Source organism: Sebastes fasciatus, chromosome 10 (assembly GCF_043250625.1).
Source record: "Sebastes fasciatus isolate fSebFas1 chromosome 10, fSebFas1.pri, whole genome shotgun sequence".
Lineage (NCBI taxonomy): Eukaryota > Metazoa > Chordata > Actinopteri > Perciformes > Sebastidae > Sebastes > Sebastes fasciatus.
In genome coordinates, this window is record NC_133804.1 from 25,612,774 (window position 1) to 25,635,345 (window position 22,572).

Sequence of the window (22,572 nt, forward strand, 5' to 3'; positions counted from 1 at the left end):
TGGTTTTACTGTCGGACACAGATTACAGCAGTGTTTCCTCTCTGATTTCATGCAGCGTCTGTGCTTTGGGTATTTTTTTGTTGTTTTGGTTCCACATCCGTCCTCGTGTCAGTCACAGTTATCTTTCTAATGCAGGCAACTGCAGGGACTGGATTTTTTTTTCCTCAGATACTTTATCTCAATGAAAACATGATTTGTCAGCGTTAGGGCTGTACCTCCATTTGTTTTAAGGGGAAATTAGAAAAAAATAAATAAATATACAAAGCTTTTTTAATGTCACTTTTTTCTTGCGGTGCTGACACCTTGTGAATAATTAGAAATCAACGCTACGCAGCTCAATATAATCCCAAGTTTCTGACTGAATGGAGCAAACTCAAAACTAGTGATTAGTTTCCTGGTGTGAAAGTATGTTTGGCAATTTGATTTTAACCCTTAAACTGTCCTTTAAATGTCCCGAGATCACAATAACTTTTCCCTCTCTAGGAAGAGACAAAAGACACACTTAAAGGTCCCATATTATAAAAAAGTGAGATTTTCATGTCTCTTATATTATAAAGCAGGTTTAAGTGCTATATTAATACTGTTAAACTATCAAAACTATCAATATACGGAGAAATACACACAGCCCGTATTCAGAAATTGTGCATTTGAAACAAGCCGTTAGGATTTATGTCCATTTGTGATGTCATAAATATACAATATATAGATTATTACACGGTTTTAAACGTAAACATTCTAAATGTGTCTCAGTTTATTTCCTGTTGCATTGTATGTGAATGACATCAGCTGACAGGAAGTAAACATGGACCCAAACTGTTGCCTAGCAACGCAATTCCGTTGAAATGCACTAAAACGGAGCGTTTCAGACAGAGGGTAAATACAGGTTTATTCAGGCAGACAGTATGAGAAAAATAATTTTTTTTTTTTATATTAAATCATGTAAACATGTTCTAGTAGAAACACAAATACAAGTATGAACCTGAAAATGAGCACGATATGGGACCTTTAATGTGTTAATTTTCTTCCACACAAGAGATAACAACACATGGATCTGCAAAAAAATGCGAGCTTTGGTTAAACGGCAAACCAAATCAAACAGTTTTTACAAACTCTTAGTCCCGTGAGCTAAATGCTGCTGCAGAGGTTTATCCTGGTCCCCTTTAAAGATATACAAACTAATGAAATGAATAAATTGCTAGGAGCAACAACAGCATCCCTGTAGCTGTTTTGACATGGACAAATTTACAAAAATACTGAATATTGGCACACATTTCCTGCGTCCTCAATCTAAAAATACACATCTTCCTGTGTTTCTCTCTCTGAGAGACTGAGAATAGAAACAGAAATGGAGCAAGAGACAGTGAAACAGAGAATTTTTACCTTTTTATTTACCAGGCTGAAAGTGTGTGCGAGGGTCAGCTCCCCATTTCTCATGGTCAGTGTGTATAATTTTTTGGAGAGTGTGACAAACTGGGGCCCTCGGCTCTGTGATAGAGGCGACCAGGACCGTCTAGCCTGCATTATTCATGAGGAGTGAGAGCGGCGATATGGTGTCTACCACCATAGCAAAGCTACAGATAGTCAAACTGTATCTGCACACACACTCTGAGAAACAGGAAAAGAAGGCATTACGGCACCAACTAAAGAAAATGCTTTGATTAAGATTTGTTTTTCTTTTAGAGAGTGGGTTTATGATGAATTTACTCGCTTTTTTTAAATAGTAGTGATAATTTTTTTGTATGTTTTGACCAATTACAATTACCAATTACTGTATGAAATATACTGTATATATGTCATTGAAGTAGTTCAGATGTTGGTTATATTATCTTATTTGCAGAAAAACAGCACACTCTTGTGGTGTGAAAGCAGAAGGGGTTTTCAACATCAGCACCATACTGTTCCTTACTGTTCATTATCTACGTATGTCGTGCAGAGATTTAGGATATGAAAGTACAAAAGCATAAATCATTTTATTATCTCAGTTCTGCTCTCTTTTGTTGCCAGGGGTAACTCTTTAGTCATTTTTAATTAGCTTTTTTTTTTTTTAATCTAATGGTATAAATGGAAAAAAAAATTCTCTGTTATGTTTTATTCATAGTATATTAATCTTCCGTCAAGTTATTAAAGTATAAGTAAATCTCAGCAATTAAGGCAAAAAATGAGGTGCAAATGAAATGTTTTACTTGCAGGAGAAATAACTGTAACAGCATGTATCCCCAAAACACTGGCCTGAGGTTATTATTTTTCGTATTACGGGTATGTGGTGCACAGTGAGTTGGGGATATTGAATTTTGTTATTAAATGAAAAGGCTAATGTGAGAAACAAATGAGAAACAAAATAAATACTAGAGAACATCTTGCAGTAGGATCACACCAGCTGCAATGTCAAATCGGACCAGGGGTGTAAAATGAGGGGGCAATGGCTCCTTCCCCACTTCCTACCCACTCTACTTCCAGCGCCCTTGTTCGGATCACACCTATCTTCACACTCGGCATTCATTTTGATCTCAACTACACATCTGTAAAGTTTCATGGCTGCGTCTTGCACGGTTGTGACGCTATCTCGGTGACAAAATCACTCAAAACTGTTTCTGTGGTAATTCCCGCTACGGTAGACGTCTCCATGACGACACACGTGGACGTAGTCACTGTGACGTCACCCATTGGTTTCTCGACTGACGTTTTGAAGCCTCAAGTTCGGCATTTTGGCCGTCACCATCGTGGTTATTTGCAACCAGAAGTGACATGAGAGGGTGGAGCTAAGCACAACCAAACTTTGAATAAGGTACTTTTAGGATCGTGTCTAGGAGGTAACCGCAAATCGCAAAATCTGATCCGAGATCTGCAAAAACTCTCATGACACTCGCTGCCCGACGACCCATCGTGACCTTAACTATTTAAGGTCAATGCCTAAACGTAACCATCTCGCGAGAATTTCCCCCGTTTGCTGGTTCCCTTCTAGACACGACCCACTTTTAGGCGACCAAAAAGGTTATAATTAACTTTCCTGATATGAAAACACACAGACGAAAACACGGAAAACTCCCAGACCGGTCAACGCCGTGGTAGCGACCTCGCGATTGAGACCATAAACTCATATTTACAATGTTTACTGAGGTAATAAATCAAGTGAGAAGTAGGCTCATTTTCTCGTAGACTTCTTTTTGCAACCAGAGTCGAAAGAACTGTTAGAAAGAATGCAGGGTTAAGGCACTTCCACTTTGGCTTCATTTCTCAGACCCGATGTTGCCGACACACACAAAGAGACTCACAAGGTGAAAACAATACCAGCGGCTGGTAAAAATGAGTCGGGACCTGAATTATTCTCGCATCTCTAATAACAAGACAATACAAAACAAGTAAATAAAAGCAAGGAGAAATTCAATATCTCTTTTTTATTAATTCTGACACACTGCGGTCAGATAGAAAAGTATGAGAGTTACACTTTTCAAGTTGCTTCCATGACTTGTGCAAACACTAGACGGTATCTGGGAGAAAATCCTCTGAAGGAAAAAAACGAATCGGAAAAGAAAGACATCGAAATGCAGAAGAGAAATGAATAAGTGCATTTAAACCTATGTGTTGATTCTTTATGCAGTATTTATTGATTCCCAGCTTCATATAAACTGGATGTTGAGGCATAAACATAGTACATTTGAACAAAAATATAACCAATATTTACAATTATTGTATTAAAAATACAAAAACAACTGATACGTACTCCACCAATTGTCTTTTTAAAAGACATACAGGTCAAAGTAGTACAAGAAAGAATGAAGAAAAGAAGGTCATCACCAGCTAAATGTACATTTCTCACTGACATCACACATCAAACGGAGTAGCAGTTCTACCTACTACACTTATCTTTACGCTTGTACATTTTTGTGCAACTTTTTGTTTTTCGAAATAGGACTCGGCCCGCTAATATGCACATTATCTTCAGAGTTGAATGAAAAGTGAATGATGCATGTCACCACTGTATTACAAACAAATTATTAACAATCTATCTGCAGCCATTACAAAAAAATTACAATAACAAAAAAAAGAAAACCCAGGAAATTATTAGTGTATAGTCACAGACCACAGTGGAAAACTCTGCACTCATTCGTCTTTTTCTCAGTCTGTATAGTTTCCAGGACTGATCAATGTGATCAGTGCGACTCAGTGATAGAAGAAAACTAAAAAGTTACTTTTCACAATTGGATTTTCTAATCGTTCTGATTGGCAGCCTTGAAAAAGTTTTCTTCATGTGTCGTCTTCCTCACCGGAGTCCAAAAAAAAAAAAAAAATCTTCAGTCACTTCCATTGATGGCGAGATATAGCGGAGAGCTGGATGCAGGCGTTAGCGATATACATACAGCATCCAGTGAGCTGTAACAGGTGAGAAGAACAGCAGAGGGAGAAGTGTGTGTAGACAACAACGCTGTAATGCTCATAGCGAGTCTGATGATGATGATGCCGTCTTGAAGCCACACGAAAACAGAAAGAAGATGCTTCATCTTGTACTGAGTCTTAACGTCTTGGGGGGGGGGGGGGAGTATCTTGAATAAGGCATTTCACTCCACTCTACTGCTTGATTCAAGACTTGCTCTTGAAACAAGGTGATTTGTGACAGGAACAACCATGCAAAGAAATGTATGCAATCATGGCATCGTAAGGCGCTTTGGACATTCACAAAATGTGGGGGAGGTGGAAGCCAAATCTGAATTTGTGGATGCTTTTATCTTGAAGGGGAATATGTGTGTTATAAGACTCTGTACAAGATCAGTTTGTAAAAGTTAGATAGTTAAAGAGGTTCACAATTTAACTACACATTGGCAGCTTCTGAAATATGCTGATGTTCTGTGATCCCGTCACACCAAAATGAAATCAACACTTTACTAGTGTCAGTGAGTCACAGTCTGTACTTTACCTGACATCAGCTTTTAATATGGGCAAAACCTCCAGGATTAAATCTTCAATAACACTTTATAATAACCATCATTTATAAATGATAAATTGATAGTTAATTAAACTTAATTAATATGTATTTTACAATTAACAAACAATAACATGGTAATTCATAATGCTTACTAATTTTAAAATATATATATTTTTTATTTTTAGATTAATATTATTTTGCATATACTGTAGGTGTTATTTGATTTGTTGAACAAAATGTGACGATGTTCATGTAAAGAAATCAAGAAAATACTAATTACAAAATATTAATTATTTCTGTTATTTTATCATTGGTTTGTGCAATATGAAATAATTAGTTATAAATTATATAATATAATTAGTTATAAATTATAAGTTCTATGGTCTGTTATTTCTTTATAGCAGACCGTTGCTATGTATAACAGACCGTTGCTATGGGCGCAGTTCTGATGTCGGATGTTTTTGTGTCAAATTATTAGTAAGTAAGTAAGTAGTCGTGTAATAAGCGGGATAATGTACAGCTAGCCGGTCATTATTGTGAAATAAACCCCTCGCTGTACATTATCCCTTACTTAGTAAACATTATTTAATTATCATTGTGTTATTTATTAACAGTAAAATAACTATTAACTTAGTTTAAATAAATATAAATTTACCATTTATAAATGATGGTTATTATAAAGTGTTACTAAATCTTCTCTACTGCAGCTACAGCCTATCTTTGTGTAACCCCGAGTCCAACATGTTCGCTCAGTTTTCAGTGGGTGGTCAATCACCTCTGTGCTTTTTGATATCACCTTCAGGCCAGTAACAAAAACTCTGGATGTAACAGCAAGCAACAGGATGAAGAAAAGACTCTGATACAACCAGACGAGCTCCGAGGTGGGATGACAGTCAGATATGGTTCACTCATACCCTGGTATCCAGGCCAAATGTCTGGGAACATCTAAGATTGTGCTGAAAGTGCTATTTTTTTTTGTTTTAGAAATTACGTTTTTGTGTATGTACTGGTACATAAAATGTACTTTGTGTGTGTATATGTGTGTGTGCATGTAGGTATGTCAGTACACTGTGCATGTTGGTTCTCCCTCCTCCTAGCTCTGATTTGAACCAACACTTGATAAGCTTTCACATGTGAAACATGATATAATACTGGATTTAGAGTTCAAAACACTCAACAACAGATGGGTTTTGTTTCAGTCCAGGCAGAGAAAATGGGCTGACTTGGTTTCTCTTTTTCGGCCCCCAGAGTGCAATCAGTCAGAGGAAATAACAAAAACAAAAAAAAAGGAAATCTAGTGGGAAGTTGAAAATGTTAAGAGTCAAGTCAACCGTTGTTTCTCTCCGTCTTTTTAAACGATAGTCTGTTTTGTTCTGTTTTTTTTTTTCAGAAAGTAGAAAATGAGAAAGTGCAGATGAAGCTCAACACGTCATGATGCTGTTGTGTGTTTGTCTCTGGGTTGGGGGCCGGTTTCTAACAGCAACATCTATGTGGTTTTTGTGGTTATGCGGCCAGGTCAGGTCGACCACCCCCCCGGCACCAGTTAGGTTTCTGTAGTCTTATTTTTCCAAAGTGCCAGGCATTTCGTCATCGTCTTTGACCTTCTCTCCATCTCTTCTTCACAGTATTTTTTGCATGCAGGGTCATTCAACCCCCTATGATGCTTTAAGGCAGGGGAGGGAGACGAGCAGAGGAATCCACCAATCAGGAGGGAGAGCCAAGTGGAGGAGGCAGGCACGTACGTAACTGATGATGAGTCCATTGGTCTGTCTATCTGTCAGTCTCTTTAATCCTGCCCACCCCGAACCAGGGGGACTTCAAGTTACTGCAAAAAGGACGTCCGCTGGTGTCCCCTCAGACCGCCGACACCTGTTCATCCTCTGTGAAAACAAAGTGAAAGGTTACTTTGGACACGTGGATATACAAACTATTTTCTAAGTTCTATAAACTGAGTTCAAGACATAGTGAGAAGTGTTTACTTCAGTGAAAGCTGAAAACTAAAAAGAGAAGCTGCAGCGGTGTTCAGTTAGAATGAAAACCTGCCTTCCTATAGGTATGTTAATGGCTCATGGTAACACACTTTGTGAGGAGCAGGGGCTGTTGTTGAACTCCCCGTTGTTTCACATAACGAAGCACCACCATCAAATATAATATGACCCTGGATGTCCACTGGATGCTGATGTGTCACCTTTCAGGTGTGCAGTCCCATCTATTCTTTAGCAGCCAAATCTGCAATATAGTTTTGAATGGATTTGCTGAAATTTTGTTTTGTTTTCCAAACATATTCTTTACATTTGTGTCTCATTTACACAGCGGGTGACAGATGTTTTGTGGCTGAACGTTTTCTCTGTAATTACTGTGCTACCCCATGTTGCCCTGTATCTCTATTTCTTGTTTATTAGCAGCAGGAAATCTGTCAGTTTCTCTGTTTTTTCCTTCACTTTCACCTTCTCTTGCTACTTACTTACAAATAAGAAAAAAATAGTTTTGCTGTTTATGTTACGACAAAGTCAGTAACAAATGAAATGCATCATTTCAAGCATATTTAGATAGTAGAGTGAAAAAAGATGCGTGTGAGACGCTACGCTCACATGACCAGTGGACGGAGGCAGACTGGATGGAAGGGAAGGTGTATTTTTATCGCCTCCAGCAGAGATGATCGACACAGCTACATCCAGCGGACATTAGGGGTCAGAGTCGGCTACGCAACGGCAACGTTTAATGTAATGTAAGAAACTTTTATTAACATTTTTACTAAATCTTTATTCCCTTTGTCTTGTAAACTTCACTTTTCATGTACTGAAATGAACAGAAAACTATGGAAGCCCGTTTCCACCAATGTGATGAAAAAGAAAGATCCTTTAAGTCATCATAATGAGAAACCTTCTCAAAATAATGAGTTAGTATCTCAAGTCATTACTTTGAGAAAGCTTCTCGTTATTTTGATATACTGTCTGATTTTGAGATAATAAGTCATTATTTTGAGATAGTAAGTCATTATTTTGAGAAAGTTTCTAGTTATTTTCACATACTATGTCACTGTTTTGACAAAGTTTCTCATGATTTTGAGGTATTTGTCATTATAATGACTCCTTTTTTCCATCACAACGCAAAGTTTCTATCTTATTTTTTTTCTTTTACTGGTTGAAATGGGCTTCCATAGAAAACAATGGCCGCTTGGTAGGTAGAAAAATATTCTAAAAACTGCTTTGAAAAATTGCTGGAAATATTTTTTTCTTTCTCTGCACGCTTTCAATAATGATACTGTACAATTCGTATGTGCTATTTTTACTATGTAACATCTGTCAAAGGACAACAGCTGCCTTTTGTTTATTAGCGTTTATTAATTTAGAAACTAATGTCTGTTATAAAAACTAATTTTTAAAACTTTCAAACACTGGACAACTACGTGTCTAGAATATATAAAAAGTGCAGCTATAATAACACAGAATTCATCCAGAGTCACTGTGGGGCGAGTCAGGTGCGTGCTGGTGCAGGAGGAGAATGGAGGTGCATGTTTTCAGGCATTGCGTTTGATTGCATGGTGAGAGGATCCTAACAGCACTGTGCCTTGCTGATGGATGCTAGTGGGCACAGTGTGTGAGATGGTGAGAGAGGAGAGAGAAGGATGTGTGGTGGCAGAGAGGAGGTGGTGAGTTTCTGGGTCTAACCAGTATGACTCATGCATGATGACATATCGTGGGTTAAAGGTGAAGGTCCCACTCCAGATGAACAATCCCAGATCATAAATACTAAATGTCTGAATTTCAGGTTGTGATTGGGAACAGAGGATTGTGATTTGGAGTGGGACCGGTCCTACTGTGGGAAGCTGTGTGAAGGAATGGTCAGTCGCAGTCCAGGTGTGTGTTCCTGTTCACATGCAGGTTCATTGGAGTGGAGGGGGGGGACCTGATAAATTAGTTTTTACCTGCCTTGGGGAGAGGGGCCCTGCCTGTTAACCCCCGTACACACACTCTCATGGTCTGGGAGTCTCAGGTGTATGCTGTGCCACTGGCTTTGGCTTCCTCAGAGCGACTAGTTTGGAAGACAAGGACTCACCCTCCTCTTCCTCCTCAGCCTCTTGCTCCTCGGCCGGCGAGCGCGTGCGGTGGAGGCCGCCCGCCCGCTGCTTGGCCCCTTGGTGGGCCTGGTGGGAGTCGGGCGACTGGGTGACCATGCGCGAGCGCTGCAGAGCCGTGGTGTAGTCCGGCGGCCGGCGGCCCGAGTGGGTCGCCGTGGACGTGGGGACAGACGTGGCCGGGTGCTGCCCTTCGGCGAGGTCGGAGATGGTCAGGGCGGTGTAGCCGGGGGGAGTCGGGGGAGGCTCGCGGTAACGGCTTTCTTTCCGCGCTGAAGGGACACAAAAGAAATGAAGATGATGAAGGAACTCGGGACACCTTTTTGAATACTTTCCATTCTCTGGGTGTAATTTATAACTTTTTAAAAGTCTTTCAGGAGCATTTTCCTCCTCTTTTTCATAGTGATAGCAGAAAAATGACAGGAAATGAAGGGAGAGAGAGGAGGGATTAAATGCAACAGAGGTCCCCAGGCAGAAATAGTCAGCATCTTAAATCCCCATGCCACCAGGATGCACCAGAGTTAACATTTTTACAACTCTTTTGCAAAATATTTTGCCTCAACAAGTATAACTACATAATTTTCCTTAGAGGCTTGACCAATCAGCAGTGCGGTCACTCACAAAGGAGTCCTTTACCCCCAGCGGTGATGGGTGACGGGGAAGGCCTGCCGATCTGCTTGGCCTCCTCTGACCCGGTGGATGTGATGCTACTTGTTTCCGGGTCGGCGTTGACGTCCTTCCCTCCTCTCCTCTTAATGGTGCCGGTGTCTCCCTCAGAGTCCTCTCCCCAGTACGCAGCTGAGGATGAGGAGGAGCTGGCGGATGCCCAGCTCCCCCTGGCCTGGGCTGCCCACAGTGCAGCGGGCCCCCCTAATAAGGCCTCCGGTCCGCCGGGAGGGAGCCCTCCGATGCCACCGCCTCCGCCTCCACCGAAAGCCAGAGTCTCCCAGCTACGCCCCTGCTGCATGGTCTGGATGTTGTCGTGGGAACCAGAGGAGCAGGAAGTCCAGGAGCCGCGGCCGCTGTCTGCGGCATCGAGGGAAACACGATCGCCCTGATCCTGAGTCAGCTCCTCTGAGCTGGGTGAGGAGAGCACTGTAGGGCAGCCGGTGTAAATGCCCCGACAGTCCTGCATCGATGAATATGACCTATGAAATGATACAAATAAAGAAGAGTTACTGAAGTCTGAAGAACAGATAAATAAAACTCCATCTCAAAATAAACAGCTTTAAGTTCCTACCCGAGGCTGTACTGGTCGGGGTCGGTGGTGGCTCTTCGTTCCAGCCGCTGACCCACGATGTGTGACTCCCCGACTCCTCCAGAGTGACGGAGTCTCCTCTCCTCCTGGGCCATGTCGAAAGAGGAGTTACTGACGAGGCTGGAGCGAGACGAGATCTCACTGTGACCGGAGTCCGAGTAGGCGTCGCCCATCCTGTTGTAACCTGGAGGAGAGAGGAAGAAATGGGTCATCCATCCATCCATTATCTAGTTGACAACTAATTGATTAATTGCAGCAGCTCTATGGTCACATTGATTTGCTTTTGTTGCAAAAAGTAAACCTGACATATTAGACTCAAATCCCTCAAGTTTTGTGACATAAAAGCTTGTATCTAAAAAGAAAAGGATGATAAAGCCCTAACACGGCCCCCTGCATGCCGACCGGGTCTCAGCCACACAAAGCTCCAAACATCTAAATAACTTATGGTTGGTAAACGTTTTTTTTAACTCTCATCATAAATCATCTGTAATTCACATCTCTTATCTCAGTCAGTCTTCTTAAACAGACGGCAGGGATAATTGTAGAGTGCCACTTCCAAGTGAGCCAACCAGCTCTTTAGGGATAAGTGCATTAGATTCTTACTGAAACAGCAGTTTTTACTACGACACAGCGCTGAAGAGTGTGGAAAAGTTTAGATAATAAGCGCGAAGGGGGACGGGGAATTACAAAACAAAGTCTGGTAGAATAGAGAGAAATCCCTGGTTATGATTGCTGACACATGTAAGGACATATTTTCTAGTTATAGGCGGCTGTCATTGTGGCATTTACTGTAGCTCAGCAAATAGAGTTGAAAAGTCAGGCGGTTGTATTCCCCAGCCACTACCGGCATAAATCACCTCAATAGCCTCCTCAATCCTGTCTAGACTTTTGAAGCTTTAACTGTAAAGATGTGGAGAAAACATGAGCCACTAAAAGTTGACATAACAATTAAACTAAGGCAGATGAACTCACAGGGCTCACTGGAGGTTCAGGCACTGACAAAAACAGTTTCTAAGTTAATTTAAGCACCAGATCCAGAACTGTAAAGACAACAGAGGTCTCTCTATAGAGCCAGAGTCCTGTAGTGTCCAGTCAAACCTTCCAGTCCAGCAGCTTCTACAGCCAGCTGCATGAAGACAGTTACATGTTGCTTCATGCTTGCCCCACTAACCTTTTGGATCAAATTTAGCCAATTTTACGTTTTTTGTAGTGAACAACGTTCAAATTATGGATTGTAATTATTGATGATATTTTGCGTATTTTAATAAGGCTATTTGACTTCTAAACTTCAGGCCTTTTGCACTTCAGGGTGATTTCACAAGCATTGAGTCCATTTTAATCAAACTCTGGTGCGGTTCCTTTGGGAAGTTATGAACGCAGTAATCGTACTCTGGTGCAGACCAAAAACAACCTTGGAAAAATGGTCCAATGTCACCTCTCGTAAGCGGTCTCGGACCGTTTCCAAGCGAACCCTAGCGCTGTTTGATTGCAGTGAGACAATGAAGACAATCCGACCCAACTGCAGGAAGTGAACCAAAATGCAGGGGATTATGGGCTGCCTTCGCGGGCATTTGTTGAGATGGACACAGGTAAATGACAGGTTAACATGACTGGGAGAGGACTGGCCTGGACATCTGCAGAAGTCCAATGTTTGCTTGACATCTGGGCCGAAGAGAACACACAGAATACGCCAAATAAAGTCGACTGACGTTTTTAAAGTCATTGAAGATGAACTGGAGGAGAAGGGATTCATGCGCACAGTGCTGAGTCAAAGTGAAAACACAATGTCACTGTGATTCGGACTAGCCAAACGGACTGTGTCTTGTGAAAGCACCCTTAAAGTATATTAGCTTTTGTATTTAAGGTACTTTGTGCCTTTTAAAATGTTCTTATTTACATGATGGTTTTATTGTTAACATGCTGTGTTTAACATTGCCCTGTCTGTCCTGTACCATGAGCTCACCAAGACAAGTTTCTAGCAACGTTTGTTGTAATGGTTAACTCTAACACTGTTTAATGGAAACAATGACAGCCAACGTGGCTGAACAACAAAAAGGATCACCGGATCGACCAAAAATGTCATGCTCAGCAACAAAGATGTCAAAATCCTAAAGCCAAGAATTATTAGCATTACTTAATTAACTTAAAACACAGGTTTTCTGTCTTAAATTAGTGTTAACCTGCATTTAATTTACTTCTTTTATTACGTGTTTTTATCCTTCTTGTTTCTTATTGTCATATTTTTTTATCTTGTTCTCTTGTTACTGGTCACTGGAAATGATCAAACATAATTTCGTTTTATACCTATAATGGTAGTCGTGAATCTTGAATCTAATGCATCTGACACCAGACTAGTTCGATTCTCAGGCGTACTAACTTCCCATTAGACCAGTACCAGTGTACCAGTGTATCTGTGGCTGCAGTGGTTTAAAGGAGGGATCATATATTTCTGCTAGTCACAGGATGGACACTGGTACCCAACGGCACATCTGAAACATAATGCAATGCATACTGGCAGCCACCAGGTGGCATTTGTGGCACATGGTGACAGAAGGAAGGAGCCTGGAGATGGTGAGGGAGGGAGGGAGGGAGGGAGGGAGGATTACTGGCTTACCCTTCTTGGGTGAGCTCTGGGGGGAGGTGGGAGGGGAGGAGAGCTGGGAGGAGGCGTTGGACACGGTGTCCTCTGGCTGCCTCCGGTGCCTTTCGTTCCCCTCCTCTGACAGAGACAGGATCTTCTTCAGAGACTGGGGGGAGCTGGTGCCTGCAGACATTTACAAGAAGATGAGCAGAATTAGCATGAGGAACGCTGCCATTCCCCCCCGGGGGGGCCGGGATGCTAAACTGCATTGTCTGGGATTTTTTTGTTGTTGTTGTATTTGCTTGTTGTCAGACAGCCTCTAGGTGGCAGCACTGTCATAAAGAAGCTGGCTCTGCTATTGTCTGCAAATAACAGGATGAGGAAGAGAAAACAGGGCAATGGTGGCACGTAGAAGGACAAACAGGAGATTTATAAAAGCTTATTTACTCTTGATCCATAACAACACTGTTACACAATAATATCTTGTAATAATGTCGATCTTCTTGTTGGGACATTTGTAACCACTGTTATTAAAAGTAAGGAGATTTTACCTTAAATATTACATGACATGTCCTTCACAATAAAATACAAGTAGATCAGTTACTCTGGTGGATTGCACAGATCAGTCTTGTTGGATATTTTCCACTACAAGAATCATTTTAATCAATCTATTTAAGTTTATTATTTTAAATGACACATGCATTGTGCTTTACTAAATAGATTTACACATGTTTTTCAATATAAATACCTCTCTGAAATATAACTTTTCCAAGACAATGAAACATATAAGTATAAAAAAAATTTATTAGAATATGATGTGTCGGTCAGGACATCTCTGCAGCACCACAATATTTAATTTAAAATGCTATTTTGACACATTTTGCCTTCAGCAAATATTGCGCCTCCTGCGATTTGAAAACCGCAGTTGTCCATATTGCGATTTCGATATAATTTAAATTAATTGTGCAGCGCTAGTTGTGTGGGTATACATTCAAAAATGACATATTCATCTTAATCTTACCAAAAGGCGGCAGATCCTTGACTGGCACTTTCTTTCGGGATGGGTAAAGGGCCACGGCGGGGACCTGCAGGGCCTGGTTTGCTTTGGCCAGCTGGCCCCTCTGTTGGCTGGCAGCTCTGGACACGACCGGGGAGGTGTCTGGTCGTTTCCCACCGGAATTCTTGGGCACTGAGTAGGGTGAGAAATAATTTTTTTTAGGCTTTAAAATGAAATGTGTATGTAGAAAGGAGTTATGAGAAGGCAGGAATTTGCTGGTGATTGATAGTTTAAGCTGCTCAAAACTGTGCCCGAGAGTCTCGTTGACTGGCGATGCATTAGCAGCAAGGGAAGTTGGCATTAACAATGGGAAACTGGCCTAGTGATTCAGTCGTTTTTATTCACTGCCAATGAGTCTTAAAGTAAGACTGAGTGTCTTGTTACTCCAGCAGTCCCACACTGTCTGTGTCTGCTGTGAATCCTGGGAACATGCATGTGTCTCGAGAGAAATATGCAGTTAAACAAACTCAACATTTAACTCTAATTATATTCTTGAAAGGGATTGCTCTGCAGGGAGATGAGACACTATGGGTTTATCTTATACATTATATTCAGATTTCCACATTAGATCTCTAAGAATGTCTACATCTTTAATGTATTTGTGTAAGGGGCTGTCCAAGTTAACGTAATAACGCATTGCCTGTCGGTCTTGGGTTAACCATGTTATGATTTCAGCATATCTTTTATGCTAAATGAAGTACATGTGAAGGTTTCTGGACAATATTTGTCATTGTTTTGTGTTGTTAATTGATTTCCAATAATAAATATATACATACATTTTCATAAAGCAGCATTTTTGCCCACTCCCATGTTCATAAGAGCATTAAATACTTGACAAATCTCCCTTTAAGGTACATTTTAACAGATAAAAATGTGTCAATCTCAATAGGTTGACAGCGCTAATGTGTGTTTGTGTGTGTGTTGTCTAACTCACATGTGCTGATGGAGGCTTCACACTGAATCGAGAGCGTCTGCAGAGCCTCCTCGTTCGTCTCCAGGCTGAGGTTGGACAGGTACTGTTTGACCTTCCTGGCCATCTGGGCGTCCTCGTAAAGCTTTTTGGCGTTCAGGAAGGAGCTGCGTCGCACCCTCTTCTTGTGCCCGCCTGTCTGGGTGACGTCGAGCACCGCCGCATTGGCGCTACCCTGGCTTAGGGACCTGGTCGCACACGTAGGTAGGTAGGCAGCAACACAGACACATGAACACAGAGAGGGAACGCAGATTTTGCAGGCAGACAAAGACGCACAAAAACAAATAGAAAGAACAGACTTATTAGCATAATACATCTTTAGTGTGTAAATGAGCTTATATTTCAGTATAACTAGGTAATACTACAGGGCTGCACAGGGAGCCTGCTGTTTAAACTTAGACATGCAGAGAGCAGCGTTAGGTATTTCTCTCAACTCCAAAACATTCCAGTCATTCCAGGCAGCAGAGGGGGGTGATGGATGATGGCTGTAGTCAAACAACAGGGGAGTAGAGAGGGAGGGGGAGCTCTACTAGTGTAGCACGCTCATAGTTTACATTTCTGTGGCTTGAGTCAGAGCTTGAAGTAGTAGTGGTAGTAAAACATGCACATGGTTTCAGTCAAATGGTACACAAAACAGTGTTAGAGACAAGTTTATTCTCATCAGTGGAAAGATATTTATCATCTTGTGTTTTCCACACAAAAATAGCTTCTGACAGACACTGATTATCAAAATATACAATTTCTGTAATGTATGTATGGGAAAAAAAAAATCATTTTCTTGTAAGTACTACTTTGGTATCTTGTAATTATAACTTAGCACCTCACATTCCCGAGATTAAGATCTCGTAATTACAAGAAACCTCTCACAATTACGAGATACAGATCTTGTAATTCCAAGATGGTTTTCTCATAATTACAAGACGCTGAGTCATAATTACGAGACACAGAATTCATAATTAGCAGAAAACTTTTTTTCCTTTAATGTGCTTCCCATTGAATGTCCCAGTAAATGCTGTATACACAGTGATGTCCCATTCGACCACAGGAATGTAAACCATGATATAAAAAATAAAACTTTACATCCAGATCTGGCTGTTTGGAGCTTTTATACACAGATAAAACCTTGAATACTGAAACTGAAGCTGCATGCATATTGTTAGATAAAACAACATGAGGTCACATTTGCTAATGTAAAGCTGGAATCCAACATCAATAATATGAATTGCTTGTATATTTAGGATATATGTATTTGTCTAATTTCTGTTTTATGCACAATGTTTTCATGTTAAGTTTATGTTGAATATAAAATAGTCCAGTGTGACCAAATGTCAGCAGAAGTGACCTTTGTTTCATTCAAAGCCCTTTGGTTAGGCTCAGGCAGTGTTAGTAGGAGGATTCAACTCAAACTGGTTAATGGAAACAAGCTCTCAGAAAAGAAGAAAAGAAGCACGCAAATTGGCAGATAAAAAGGCCGTGGTGCAGGGAGATCAAAAGGTCGTAGGGGTCACCAAACTTACCCTAAACTCCTCCACTTCTTCTTCCTAGAGGGCGGGTGCCATGAACAGAGAAGCATGGAGGGCAAAGGGTGGATGAATAGAGAGAGAAAGAGACAAAAGCTTAGGACAGGAAAGACCACCAAGATCACCAAAAGAGAAGCAAATTTCACCAAAGAAAAGACCCACGTGAAAGTCAGAGGAGGGGAAATCACATGGTAACACCACTAAGAAGTGACATCATTAGACAGAGACACACTTTCACGGGAGCACTGTGCACATCTTAAGCCAACAATGTGTATAGGGGAGACAGTTGCCAGAGGAAACAGTTGCCAGAGGGAACAGCTGCTTGAAGGAAAAGCGTGATGCAGAAATCTTTACTGAGTCTACGTGAACCGGCTGACCCCGGCTGACTGGTCCTACTGAGAAGGCCAAGGGTCGTTCTTTTAATCTGGAATCTGGTTTTCGTTTGCAAGAGGCGTCTTACCTGGTCCGGAACATGAGGGCCGGGTCCATGTTGACGGAGGCCATGCGACCAACGTGGCGGATTTCTTTGGCAATCATCCTCAGCTTCTCAAAGTTCACCAGGCCGTCCACTTTAGAGTCGTTGCCTGAGAAATGAGGGAAGAAAAAAAGAAAGTGAACATCAATTTCCTCACACAGCCTGCAGGAAGAAACACCTCATACTGCCTTGCAAAGCCACGACTACACATGTGGTTCAAATGAAGTGAGGACCATCATCTGTCATTATGTTTGTTATAACATATAGACATTATTATGGTAAAGAAATGTGCAATTTCCAAGGAAACCCTGTTAGAAAACTATCCGTGTATTGTTACCTGCCTAGGGACGAAGGATGAAAATTAGCATTCTTACTAACTCCTGCACGTTTACATTCATATTGATGTTCATTAACATGCCCTGTCCCTATCCAATAAATGAAAATGAATAAGTAACATCATCTACCTTCATGTAGGAAGGTGAGGTCCTTCTTGATGACGGGGAACAGGGGGATGATCGGAGGCTGGAGGTTCTGATTGTTGAGGACATTCCTGTACTTGGCCATGTTTCTGGAGGGGTCGAAGAGGTCCTGCAGGTCCCCGAACAGCTTCTCGTACTTGCTGGGTAGCTTCTCCCATGTTCCCCTCAGTCTGGAGACTGGAGCCAGGTTCAGACCACTGTGAGGTAGAGGAGGGGGGGGGATATATTAAACATGGGCGCAAGAAAACAGTCCCAATTTACGCTGGATCTGTCTTTATTTCATCATGTAACAGCTGAAAATGAGTTTAACACTCGAAATGTCACTTTGTGGTAATTAAATACATGTTAACGGGAGCATTATCTAGTGTGCGGATTCTTTCTGACAAGCAAAATCACAACAGAATTTGTGAATAAAAATCCAGATCTTCACTCCGTATTCAAACTATAAAACAGTGGCACAATTCACCACACATATATATTCATTATTCCCCGTCTCACCTGATGATGGCGAACATGGAGTTGAAGTTCTTGCACTCGCGGCAGTGCAGGGCGATCTTGATGAAATGCTTGATGGTCTTCATGCGTTTGAGCTGGTTGGGCTCCCGCGTCACCTCCGTGGCCACCCAGAAGGTCTCGTGGTTGATGGCCTCCTCGAAGCGCTTCAGGCTGAACGAGCCCGTCTTGGAGCGCAGCTTGAACAGGTCGTCGATGTACTCGGTGGGCTCGATGGCGCAGAAGAGTTCGAAGGCCCGCATGGAGAGCTGAGTGGAGACCTCCACCGTGCTGAGCTGTAACAGAGAGATCTGGCCCTCTCGCAGGAGATCCTGAGCGTCCTCGTCTGAACATAACGTCTCCGTCTCCATGTTGCTCTTTAGGTAGTATCTGATGATGATAGAGAAGAATGCGTGCGTTTGTTTCACTTCAATCAAGCAACAAGAGCTGCCACGATTTATCGATTCGTTGTCTGGTTGGTTTCAGCTTTTTTCTAATGAGAGGATTTACTAATTTTATCTATTTCATATCATTCAAAACTGAATAAATTCTGTTTTGTGAGTGTTATTCAGACAAAACAAGCGATTTAAAGCCCTCCCCTTCTGTTCTTGAAAAATGAGATTTTTTTTTAGTGCATTTCCGACACTTTACAGACTAAATAATCAATTGAGGTTAATCGATAAAGAAAATAATTGTGAATTGCTGCTCTAATATATTCTTCTTTGACCTTTCTTTAAACCAGGATTGTCACAAAAACTGTTGTATAATTAGAGTCCTGGCTAAAAAGGCAGCACAATTATGTTAAAACATCAACATTTATACGAGGAATAAGACACAATAATCCCGGACCAAAATAAAGGTGGCATTTAGCACATCCAATTTAGGATGTAATTACCTGCCACTCAGTTGGATCCTGTCGGCTAGTTTGGACAGCTGGTCTGGTAGCCGCCTCTGTTTGATGACGCCCTCTGGTGTGACGGATACCTCACACAGAGAATAAGCCTCCGGCGCTGCGGTCAGGGCAAACTCCCTGATAGCCTGCGCCACCACCTCCTTAGCCGTCGTGTCCTTCCCGATCATGATGTATCGAGACTGCTGGTCGGCCTTGAAGACTCGTAATACCTGGTCCGACATATCTGGAGATGAACAGAACACATAATGAGGATACTTGTGTTGTTTTAAATGATGTTTGTTTCCCAAGATTTATACCAAGCCATTCTGTCTTCCCAGCATCTTTGGGGTGGCACCCGCAAACCTCATTTCCCATCATTCATTAGTTTGATCAGAAACACAACCCCACCGATCACATGACCCAAAATCACCATTAAAAGAAAAACACAAAAATCAATACCCATGTGCCCTCAGAAAACGTAAAGGTCAGCAGTCAGTGCAATGCTGTTAGCTTCACTCAATTAGTGTTCACAAGCATGAATGCAGATTAACTGAGTTTATGTTCCAACTAAAGTACAGCAGCTGATTAATGTCTGTGAGTCTGACATATAGAGGCTGACAGCATTGACAAAGACGTGACTGTGCTGGTAGAAGCAGGATACTCACTCTGTATGACTGGTACTGGAAAACACAAACAACATGTGAGGAGTTAATGGATATATGGAGACCATATTTCTGTCATCAGCTCTAGACTGTTTAGGTAGCTATCCCTTCAATATCTCTGGTTGTATGAGCCCATTTAGGCCAGTGAGCAGGGCTTCCTTTTATAGCAATAAGGATTTACAGAATTGTTGCATTAATAACCCCCTTTACACCTGGCATTAAAATGTGTCTCGTATCCAGATGAGTAGAGGGAATGCTGAGCACAGACAGGGCAGTGGCGGTGATCTCGCTCTCATTTACATCTGTACTTTTATGTGGTCAAGAGCTATCTGATTGAAATCCAATCACCCAAAACACATTTTAATACCAGGTGTGAAGGCGGTCAATATGATAAGGTACCTTGATCCATGTGGTGTTTAATTCCCCCCCAAAAAAACAGTCATTTATATCTGGTTATTTCATCTTCAAACGGTGTCTCAATTAAGTTCATGTTTGACCTTGTAAACAGCAATTGTCAAACAAATTCACCTCGACCTTAAAGACCTAAAATTAAGAGTTCTATGATAACTGGGCAAACTCTACCTGCTGATGAAGTTCATGTGTTATAATCAAAAGCTACTTAAAGAGCTACTAAATAGACCTTAAGGTTGAATTTCAAGATAATGTACCATATCCCAATCTATAGCAGGATCATGATATAACATCGCATATACCATGACTAAGTATTTTATCCATATTACCCCCTTAAAGGAATAGTATTCTATCATATCACTTCCTCAATATTAAAATACTCCAATTTCTAAGAACAAGTGAGAAGCCCATTAATGGAATGAGAAGGTTTCAATTGCTTTTAATAAATTAGCCATAAAAACTTTTAATAAAAAGGACATAAGCATCATTTTTAGATCTCATTTGCCGATGATGACAGATATAATAAAAGTGATTTGTTGCTACAGACTTCTCAGTGTCAGATTATTACTCAGCAGCAGTTTAAAACCCACCAGGCTGGTTATTGAAGTCGAGGATGCGGTGGTGAGACTGCAGCAGGTCGGGGTTTGACGAGGACAGGTTCCCACTGACGGGCAGCGCTGGTGCGATCTGTTTGGACTGCTTCATCCCAACAATGCTGTCGTCCTGCGATTGGCCCACGCAAACGTCACTATGGAAACAAGAGGGAGAGCAAGGGGAGGGGGTGAGAGAGCAGTTCTGTCAACAAAAGGCAGGGGGCGACGTTAGTGTTGGCAGGAGTTGGAAGCCGTGGACACAACTAGCTGTGCAATCCATCGACAAGAAATAAACCCTCACCTAATATTACGATTGGTGTTATGACAGGTTCACATTTGGGGTCAGTGAACAGAAATCTCAATTTGAAAGCTGAACCAGGTGCTAGATCGTTGAAATAACAAACTGTCCTCAGGAGATAGTTACAAAAACTCACAACTGAAAACTAAACTTTACAAACTTACTTTCTAATCATAATTTATCTCAGCTTTCTACAATCAGAGTTAATATTTAAAGTATTTCTGAGCCTGTCATGATCAGCTGTGGGCTGCAATGGCATCAGCACCTCCAGTCTCTATTGTAATAATGTTAAAAATAGCCACTTTTATTCAATGCAATTTTCAAATTGCAGGAGGTGCAATATTTAAGTTGAAATGTGTGTCAAAATACCATTTTAAATTAAAATTATGTCCTGGCCTCCACATCATATTCTACAGACTTAAGAAAACAACCAAACCCATAATCATTTCAATATGTTTTTCAATGAAACATTCCCTCTAACATCAAAAATCATATCGCAACCGCAATATCAGTCAAAATAAATTTCATCAGTGAGGTGATTGCTTAAATCTTCTTCTAGTGACTCCTCTGATAAGATGCATCAAGATCTGTCTGATTCAGCTCGGCGGGTGATTAATTGATCGATCGCGTTGTACGTTCAATCAGAGCGGCGCGTCGCGATGTCAGGAGAAATAGAAATACTCTCGGAGCTTTTGCGATTTGGGAAACAAACAACTCAATCAGTCACAATCAGATGGGGATCTCTGCACACGGCACAGGATTAATCAAGACTTACAAGGAAAATATACCAACCATAACTATAGGGTGGTAACATTTAAAATCTCAACATCTGTGGTGCAGCTTTACAATCAGGTACAACTGTGTTATCCCGGTTGTTATTAGGTCTTCTTACTTGTATGGTTTCGGAGGCAGGATGCTGGTGAGTGTCTTGTCGAAGATCTTCTTCAGCTTGTTGCGTCCTCCCACCGAGTTGCTCTTTGCTTTCTTGCTGACCTTCTCCAGGCCCATCACCTGCTCCACGTCCACCGCCAGGTCGGGGATGGAGTAGCGGCTGGCCTTCTTGATGTCTCCGATCTTTGGAAGGTGGGGCGCGCCGTTCTTTCTGTCATGTTCCTCCTCGCCGTCCAAATCGTGGTCTTGCTCTGGCCTCGTTAGCAGCTCTTTAAACACTGGACGAAAGGAGGGAGGACACAGACCTTTCGTAAAAGGGCATATTCTTTTATTACAATATTGTCAATGGGTATGCTCCTCAATATTTGTGTTCTCAGATAACAATGGTCCATACTCAGCAGAACTATAATACCAGGGCCAGTGTGCATTCATGCCTCAAGTAAGAAATGTAGCCAGGCGTGGAACAGCCTGCCGCTGCACATTAACTCTTTAAATATGAGAGGGTCTTATAGAAGTCAGGTTTTGGCTTTTCTTTGAACAGGGTAGCAGATTTATTATGATTTTTGCAATGACATTTTTATTTTAGCTGTCCTTGTTTTTTGTTGAAAATAAATATAATTTTTATAACAGAAACCCCTCAGTCACCATCCACCCCATATCTCACAAAATGCCAACAAGTTTTATCTCATAAATATGAAGAAACTTTACCTAAAAGGTTTGTTTTCACAGTTATGGACAAGTGGGTGTTGTTCTTCAGAATCTCGTTGGCTTTGTTGAGCTGGACATTCTCAAAGTTCTGCCCGTTGACCTCCAAGATCTGCAGAAAGAAGACGGAAGAAATATATCAGGTGCATTTTACCAAACAGTCCCTAATATAGACCTCATTACTCTCTACTCTGTCGGAGGTTTTTTGGCCAATTCAGCATGTTGAATCGGCGGCGACGTACGTGGTAACTGGCCGTTGGCTGAAGTCTTTGCGGTGTGTTTGAATGCA

General features: G+C 41.4%; 1 protein-coding gene across 19 annotated transcripts in view; it reads right to left on the reverse strand.

Moving 5' to 3' along the window:
- Positions 1-3,582: 3,582 nt before the first annotated feature.
- The window catches only part of rapgef2b (Rap guanine nucleotide exchange factor 2b), a 125,823-nt gene continuing 106,833 nt past the window's right edge, over positions 3,583-22,572 (reverse strand). For 8 of the 19 annotated variants that reach the window (XM_074649169.1, XM_074649160.1, XM_074649168.1 and 5 more), the window contains 16 exons: positions 22,287-22,395; positions 21,580-21,883; positions 20,387-20,544; positions 19,389-19,403; positions 18,727-18,967; positions 17,838-18,221; positions 17,325-17,536; positions 16,846-16,969; positions 16,383-16,406; positions 14,830-15,053; positions 13,860-14,027; positions 12,872-13,021; positions 10,240-10,441; positions 9,621-10,147; positions 8,850-9,271; positions 3,583-6,801 (listed from right to left, as the gene is read on the reverse strand). In XM_074649169.1, the coding sequence (XP_074505270.1) occupies positions 8,898-9,271; positions 9,621-10,147; positions 10,240-10,441; positions 12,872-13,021; positions 13,860-14,027; positions 14,830-15,053; positions 16,383-16,406; positions 16,846-16,969; positions 17,325-17,536; positions 17,838-18,221; positions 18,727-18,967; positions 19,389-19,403; positions 20,387-20,544; positions 21,580-21,883; positions 22,287-22,395 (3,216 nt within the window). In that variant the 3' untranslated portion in view covers positions 3,583-6,801; positions 8,850-8,897. The remainder of the gene's footprint in view (positions 6,802-8,849; positions 9,272-9,620; positions 10,148-10,239; positions 10,442-12,871; positions 13,022-13,859; positions 14,028-14,829; positions 15,054-16,382; positions 16,407-16,845; positions 16,970-17,324; positions 17,537-17,837; positions 18,222-18,726; positions 18,968-19,388; positions 19,404-20,386; positions 20,545-21,579; positions 21,884-22,286; positions 22,396-22,572) is intronic. The other 11 variants (XM_074649167.1, XM_074649164.1, XM_074649173.1 and 8 more) reach the window with 8 other exon arrangements.